General features: G+C 48.9%; 1 protein-coding gene across 1 annotated transcript; it reads right to left on the bottom strand.

Moving 5' to 3' along the window:
* Positions 1-276: 276 nt before the first annotated feature.
* On the bottom strand, positions 277-6,488 carry STAR (steroidogenic acute regulatory protein). Its single transcript, XM_019748131.2, has 7 exons — positions 6,248-6,488; positions 5,344-5,457; positions 4,900-5,027; positions 3,645-3,803; positions 3,334-3,518; positions 2,633-2,726; positions 277-2,137 (listed from the first exon to the last, which is right to left on the bottom strand). The coding sequence occupies exons 1-7, from the start codon at positions 6,309-6,311 to the stop codon at positions 2,024-2,026; spliced, it is 858 nt and encodes a 285-aa protein (XP_019603690.2). The 5' UTR covers positions 6,312-6,488; the 3' UTR covers positions 277-2,023.
* Positions 6,489-8,365: the final 1,877 nt, after the last annotated feature.

The following is an 8,365-nucleotide window of genomic DNA, read 5'->3' as shown; positions in this document are numbered from 1 at the left end:
GAGGGTGGTATAATTTAGGGGAAGCTGCAGGTAAATTCTTCAATGTAAATTACCACATACATAATTATATCAAATATAAAATATAAAAATATTACTCTCCATTTAAATGCTAAAATTACTTTTTTGTACACTTGGCTTTCATAAATCAGAGGTTACAGAAATAATGGTTTTTCCCTCTGTATACTTCATATTCCATGTGTGTGTGTGGTTTCATTTGAAGGGCTCAAAATACCCACTCTTCATATAGTCCTGTATAAAATGGTTTCTGTAAGCAGATCATCACAACTTATTTTATTCCATTATGAAATTAAACAAGTGGGAGACTCTCCCCAGTCATCTCAAAAACACAGTTGGCAAATTACAGTCAAGCTCAAAACCATGATGTTTGTTGAAAGCCCATTTCTTTACTATAAGCCTGTTGTCTTTTGAAACCAGAATATATATTGCTTTACACATCTTTAAACAAGTAATCATTTTCTGTTAGCTGGGAGTAGATGACACTCCTGCTCTAGAGACATTCTTACAACTTTCCCTTCTTGCTCTGAAGCTTCTGGATGGATAAGCAATAATTTTATCTTTGCCAAAAATAGACTACTCTAAGAAACAATCTGAATAAATAATAATAAATACCTCCATCAGTTGTAAAATTTCAATATCTCAATAAATACCAGCATTCCCACTACTGCTAATTTGTTTAATAAATAAGATAGAGCTCTATTTCCAAATGGTATAAATCATCAACACTATTAGCATTAGAATGGGAAAGCTTCAAGTGGTAATGGTTGGTTTTTCATCTTACCGTATACATTTTAGCAAAATAATGCCATCCTAATTTATGTTTAAAAGCATAAATTATCTGAAACTTGGAAAGGGAATTCACTGTCACCACACTACCCCTTCTTCCAGCCATCTCCTCTCACAATAGTAAAATGTTGACCTATTAAAGCAGAGAAATTGGCAGCCCTGAGCCAAGCTGAGAGCTGATATAATTGATTTAAAGATTCAATTGCCATTTTAGGTCTAAACAATCACTAATGGGAATATGAAATTTGTTTTCAACTTTATCTTACTATATTCATTCACTCATGTTTGGCACTATCCCTCCTTTTAATTAGGTAAATAAAAATCCTCAGTCATAATCTTCATCTTCCAGTGCCCTTTAATCAGCTACCAGTTATAGAGTTAAGAGCTGATTTAGGCTTGTGCTTATCGTGGAAATTTTTATGAATGATTCTGGTGACATTCTAAATAATTGACGTAAGTTCCCAGAAGTTTTTCCTGTTAGTGAGCTAAGGGATTCAATTTAATTCAAATTTTGGTCCAGGACTCCTTTAGTATGAAGTTGCAATTTACTCAAATAGATTTCTTAAGAGTAGAATTTTAAAACAGGTACAGACTGAAGGTTTTGTATTAGTTACAATTCTTCTGACTGGAGCTCATGGGAGAAGTAGGGGAACCGGTCTAATAATTTTGTATTTTTTCATTAAGAAAACTTGGACTAGGTTTGGAAGGCACCTGCTATGGGGAGTGGCCTGCACCTTGGAGTAGCTCCCTGCTTGCTTGAGCAGAGCATTGCTGGAGCTCCTCTTCCTGTAAGACCCTGCTGTGTCCACACACACTGCCTGCAGGGAATGGCGCGCTAGAGCCCATACAGTGTGAGGTCCCATCCTTATATTTAGCACCCTCTGCACCCTCTTGCAGCTAGTAGCATTTTAAGATGTTTTTAGGTAGACGTGTAAGGGCCCAGAGAAGTTTTAAAAATACTTTGAGACCCTTAACCTTCATTTTGCAGCTGATCAGTGAGTGAAGTTAGAAGGCTCTCCATTATCTAAGAGCCTCACCCCTATTGTCTTGGTACTAAAATTTGACCAATCTGAGTCCTAGCATTATACTGTGAATACACCGCCAACCCATCCCACTGTTTCCAGATGAGGATCTCAGACTTGCAGGCTTCTGGGAGGGGTTTTCCTGCTGGGCATGCAAGCCGATGCAGCTGGAACAGTTGGGAGCAGCAGGCTGGTCTTCAACAGCTGGCTTCAGGAGCAGGGCTGGACTCCAGGCGCTTGCGCAGGTGATTGGCAAAGTCCACCTGGGTCTGGGATAGGACTTGGTTGATGATCGTCTTTGGCAGCCATCCCTAGAGTAGAAGGTAGAAGAATTTGGCGATCTGGTGGGTGATGGTCCACTCTAGACACTGCTGCACCCTATCACAAATGTGGGCTGGCTTGGGCTTGGTCTTCTATTTGTACGTGTCTTCTTGTCAAGGGCTAGGTTGCTGCCCTCCTGTCACGCCAGTGTCAGAAGCACAGGATGTACTGTTAGGACAAATCTCAGCCCTGTCTTCCCAGCAGTGTGACCCTGAGCTAGTGAGCATACCTTTCTGGACCTAAGTTTTCTTTCTAAAATAACTACCTAGGTGAAATTTGATATGAGAGGTAAGAGGGAGCCATTGCAGGCTTTTGAGATGATGGAATGTGAATTAAGCCATTACCCTGGCCTCTTACCTCTCCAACAGTCTGATTCTCTCAAAATGGAAGAGGATTTTCCCTGTTCTGTGTGGGATAATGTGGGAGCGGGTACGAACTTGTTTTCCTCTCACCACCTTCACACAGCTACCTCCCATGCCCCTCACCTTGAGGTCAATGCTGAGCAGCCAGGTAAGTTTGGTCTTGGAAGGACTTCCAGGCAGAGGATGGAGCACCATGCACGTGGGACCATGCTCAGCTCTGGCAGATGAAGAGGAGTCAAGTCAGAAGGACAATTCCGAGTTCTCCTTTATGCTGACTCATACTAGCCACATGCTTGAGTGCCTTGTCTTTCCAAATCTCATCAGAGAAGTATCTTTTGCCAAGGGTGATATTTCACAGTTGGCATGGTTACCAGGTCATCAGAACAAATGCTGATGAGCTGGAGCTGGAACCTCGAAGCCTCCTGTGGTGCCTTTTTGTTGCTGGATGACAGGTTAGGGAAAGGGTCCAGGGTGCTGGGTGGGGGCCCTGGGGGACTCAGCGGCTGTGTTCTAAGTGGTGTGGATTAAAGTTTAATCATCAGTACAACGGTACCTGACGATATCAGCTAAACCTCAGCCCTCTCTCTAGCTTTAGAAGATTATTAAGATTCTTCAACTTTTGTGGGAGGATCAGGACAAACTGGCTGCATGAGTAGGGCCAGTCTTGTCTTCCTGCCCTACTATGGAAAATGAGAATCTTCCCTGTGGAGGGAAACTGAGGGGAGGGGCCCAGGATTGGTTTCTAGGAGCCGGGGATTTATCACACGCTTGGCCCACAGGCCTGTGTTAGGAAAGGGAGCTTTTGCGCCCGCTGCCAGTATTACCTGATGACACCTTTCTGCTCTGGCATCTCCCCGCAATGTGTGGCCATGCCAGCCAGCACATAGGTGGAGCCTCGGCGCTTCGCACAGCGCACGCTCACGAAGTCCCGGGGCCCCACGAGGTTTCCTGCGGATTCCGCAGCCAGCTCATGGGTGATCACAGTGTCTTTTCCAATCTTCTGCAGGACCTGCCAGGTCACGGGGAACCAGAATCGCTACTCAGCTAGTGCTGGCGGGAAGGCACCACCCACAGTTTGGCCTCTTTAGACTGGGTTCTCATGGGTCCCTGCCGCCCGCACATGGACTCGCCTCACCTTGATCTCCCTGACATTCGGGTTCCACTCTCCCATCGCCTCCATACGTTCCACAAGCTCTTCATAAAGCCTCTCCATGGGCTGGTCCAGCACCACCTCCAGCCGGAATACTTTGCCCACGTCCGGGACCACTTTACTCAGCACTTTGTCCCCATTGACCTTTCAGGGAGAAAGGAGCCCCAGGAGAAAGGTTAGAGAGAATGATTCCTAGCCCAGGGCACACAGACAATGACAGACAAGGCAGGAAGCGGAACAGCAAGAACTCTATTAAGAAACCTGGAACTATTTCTGACTAAGGTGGAGAAGGTGATCTTTCCTGCCACAGGCCTTGTACATCTGCTGAAGACTTGAGAGGGGACCTGCCTGCTCCCTGGGCCCTATTTGCTTGGTGGGCATGGGTAGGTCCGACTGAAAAGAACATTACTTCAGAAGCTCAAAAATCCTGAAAGAGACAAACCTGAGGGTGGGAAAAGTCCGGCTTACAACCAACTACATAGAATGTTGGATGGGATCTTAAAGATGTTTTTCAGTCCAGTACCTCATTTTACCCAAGAAAGAAAGAGGGCCACAGGTCAGTGATATGCCCAGGGACCTTTAGCTAAGAGCAGTGCTGGGCCTAAATCCCAGATTTGTTGACTCCCAAACTAATAGTAGTAGTCTGTTAACTCTACTTGGAGAGGTTTTACCTGAACTGGGGGCAATGGGCAGCATGTAAGCTTTTGGTGAAGATAAAAACACCACAAAGTCTCACTAGAGCCACTGGCCGTTAATACGCGCCTTGCTAACTGGCTCCCAGTGAAGGTGCAGTGCTCTCGAGCAGAGAGCCCAGAAGGTTTGGGCCGTCTGTGTTCTAGTCCAGCCCTGTTGCAGGTGAGCCCAGATCACCTGTGCAAGCTGAGCCATAAAATAACCTGAACAGCACAGACACTCTACCTGAATTAGTACGAGAACTTCTGGCCCAGGTGAGGAGGCCTCGAATACACACAGACCATTGCATGGTCCCTGCTGAACATGTGTACAACGTGTTTGGAGGTAGGTAAGGATTCAGGAACAATGTGAGTTGCTCAAGTGTGAGTCTCCAGGATGTCTTTGATGGGGGAAGGGAGTATCTGAGGATATATTTTTGGGAAAGGAGACTTCTCAAAACTAGTTGCCCAGTGACTATCGCATAAGGCAGGAATTCTGAGGAGAGCAGAGACCCCATCTGGCCTTGAGGATGGCAATGAAATAGACAGGAACTGTGTTCCCCCCTTACCTGCTGGTTCTCCTTCTTCCAGCCATCCGGGCTGCTGAGGATACCCAGGGCCTTCTGCATGGCCTCCTCTCCCTGCCGGATATAGGCCAGTTCCTGGTCGCTGTAGAGAGTGTCCTCCAGCCGAGAACCTGGGTACACAGCCAAGGAGAGACCAAGCTTCCTACCAGTCCCCTAGCCTCCCGCCAGCTTACATCCCTTTGATCTCTGGGTCTGCTCTTTTCTCTGAAGAGCCAAAACCAAAGCCATAGGATTCGCCTGCAGGTCTTGTTAGACATAGCAGTTTCAGGTGACAGGGAGGGGATCTGACAGTGAGAAACTCCATTCCCATCCTCTCCAGTGACTAAGAAAGGCCAGAAGGGTGAGGAAGAGCAGAGCCACACGTACCATGTGTGCACCCTGGGGGCCTCCTGCCACTGGCAGAAGCCGTGAAGCCTCGGCACTTACCCAGCAGAGAGCTCCGGCGCCGGACCTGGTTAATCCATGCACTTGGGGTCGGGCCTCCCAGAGCCCTCCGGTTCAGCTCCTGGCCAAGAGCCAGCACAGCTTGGTGTCTTAGCCCTGCAGGGAGAGGAGGAAACTTGCCTAGGAGCGGGAAAGCCCCTTGCACGCCTTCCTCTTGTCACAGATGAAACTGGCTTGGAGACGAAAGTGACTTGATCAGGAACACACTCCTACTAGTAGTAGGAACCTGAACTAGAGCCAGGTCAGCTCACAGTGCAGTGCTTGTTACACTGCGCCAGGCTGTCTCCAGGGCCCAGAAATCTGCCTGCCATCTGGGCTGGCCAGGCCTGGTACTGCCTAGAGGCAGGGGCCACACCAGAGTTTCCTTCTTGAAAAGGAGAGAGGTTTTGTTCAAACAACCCGAAAAATTCTGCTCAAAAGGAGAATTAAAGACGCCTGTCCCCTAAGGGCTGTAGCTGCCAGCAACTAGGGTCTTTGCTCTTCTGCTGTCTTACTCTCCTTTCTTTTTCTTTTCCCCGCCCATGTCTCAGGCTTTCCAACACTGCTTGTTGGAATCAAGGCTTGCTCCCCCCTCTACCACTGTGGCTAGGACTTTTGTGGTACCCTTGGTACTGATCGTAGCGGAACGCTGAGTCAAGAAGAGTTCAAGGAAGATTGGAGCCCTGGTGGGGAGACCAGAATCCAGAAGAGACACAGACATCTTGGTATCCAGCCCAACTATTCAGGTATGAAAATTGAGGTCCAGAAGGGACAAGACTTGCTCAGACTCACCCACTGAAAGGCAGAACCTGAGTGGCTTGCCCCCAGTTCAGCACTTTCCCCAGTAAGCCACATGCCTGAGAGCTCTTGGTCACCCCCTAAACACCCTCTCCCCCAGGGAACTCACCCTTCATGTTGCGTGCGTGCCTGTAGGAGCTGCCCGCACACAGCTTAAACATTGCTAGGAGCATTGTTTCCTGGCAGCTGGTAGCCTCTGCTCGTGCCTCTGCTCTCAAGGGTGGCCTCTGTCCTGCCTGGGCCTGTCGAGGTCTTCCTCGGTCCTGCAGCTGTGCTGGGACTGTGTGTTCTGCGTCTTAAATGCCTCCAGCTGAAGGCTGTGCTTCATCACCGGGAGATAAAAATGCCATCACTCACTGTGCAAAGGAAGGGGTCAAGGATAGAGGGATTGCCTCACACCACTGCTTTGGCCATTTGCGTGTGTGTCTTGGGAGGGGGGGCTGAGGCGGGGGGAGGCACAGAAAGGAGTAGGGAGGTTGGTGTCTGACTCAGTGGGTAGAGAGAAATAGAAGAAAAGCAGCTGAGGTAAAAGCAGTTTAGAAGAAAACATACACATTCCAACAGTGATTCTCAAATAGCTTGTAGGCTGCTGTTTAAAATACAGATTTCTATCCCTTATTCTCAGAAACTCCAGATTTACTAGGTCTAGAATTGAGGCTCTGAAACCTGTATTTAAAAACAATCCTAGCTGATTGCCATGCGGTGTTACCTGAACCCCCTGTGCTTTGGGAAACTCTGCCTGTGAGTGTCCAGATGTCTGCTACTAAGAGAATTTAGTGGGCCAGAGCTGGTAGAGGCCGTCCAGTCCCTGGATGGGGAGCCCGAAGTACAAAGAATGGAAGTGACTTGTTCAAGGTCAAACAGCTGGTCAGTGGCAGGGCTGGGACAATAGCACACGTCCTCTGCCTTCAGTCCCCCTTTCCACGGTTCCTCTGGCCGCCCCCAGATACTTTGTGTGTTCCAGTGTTCCATTTTTATATGAACAACTATTTATATAAATCACTGTCATGCAGGGCGGCCTGCGAGGTCTCTGCTCCCGCTCCCCTCATAAGAACGCAGGATATGGTGAGGTCAAAAAGGAACACCCATGGAGCCATAAGTAGGGGAGTCATATCACTATATTCTCGCTGGCAGCATCTGCCTCTCTGCAATCCGCTCTTGTTAGCTCAGCCACCATCTTCTTGCTAGCCCCCATTTTCTCCTAGCGTAGCCACAGCAGTTATATTAGTGGCCAATGGCTCACTGGGTACAGCTGACGGCCAACTAGCCACAGCTGATGGCCATCTAATCACAGTTGATGGCCATTTACTACCTGAGCCAGCACCTTTCTATGTGAGGCTGAGAGCCTGTAAACTACTTTCTGGGGTTCTGTCCCCACAATCACTTTATCAAAACCCTATGCAGAGTTCGTTCCCTTAGGAGCAAGGATGATACCGCAGGGCTGAGTCCTGTAAGCTCAGGAGCAGAGGGTAGAACTGGCCAGACGCACAAGGAGAGGGGATCTGAGCCTGGCCGTGCCCTGCACCTTTCCTTACACTCTCCACGAGTACCCAAGCCGGGCAGGCTACACCATAGCGCTTGGCATGAACTGAAAGTTTGAAGAGACAGGATACTTGGGTGCTCATCCGAGTCTTTGCACTTTGGGGACCCTGTGCTCTAAACAGGGACCCATATGGCAGCCGAGTCTCCTCTGCAGTTCTTCCCACACACCATCCGTATCCTAGCGAGGGAGATCCCCTCCCAGCCTGCATGCTGGTCTCTGATGAAATCCTTTCCCTTTACGGTTGACCTTGAGGTTGCTTTTAAGCCAGATTCACCTGGCAACAATATTGGGGGTTGAGAGAATCACACTGATTTGCCCCTGGTTCAGGGCCTGACTCGTGTGTGAAAGTTCTGTGTCCTGTCACCACTGCCCGGAAGCAGAGGGAAGGCCTAAAAAGTGGGGAGCAGTAGCAGATCCCCACTGGCTCCCTTACCCCAGAATGGATGAAAGGGACAGTAGCTGCTCAGAGCCAGGCCTGGTGCCGAGAGCCCACACACAGGGTGAGTCCCACACCCTCCTGTCCATGCCTGGTGAAGGAGTGGGAAGGGTCCAGCTGCTCAGAGAGGCCCTCGTCCTGGGCTCCTCTCCGACCCGTGGCTGCCTACAGGCTCCTGGCCCGTTCCTCAAGGCCCACTGTGGCCTCCTCATCTATGAAGCCTTCCTTGACCACCCAACCTTCTGGAA

The sequence above is a fragment of the Rhinolophus sinicus genome, linkage group LG04, assembly GCF_036562045.2.
Source record: "Rhinolophus sinicus isolate RSC01 linkage group LG04, ASM3656204v1, whole genome shotgun sequence".
NCBI lineage: Eukaryota > Metazoa > Chordata > Mammalia > Chiroptera > Rhinolophidae > Rhinolophus > Rhinolophus sinicus.
This window is presented reverse-complemented; position numbering and strand designations above follow the sequence as displayed.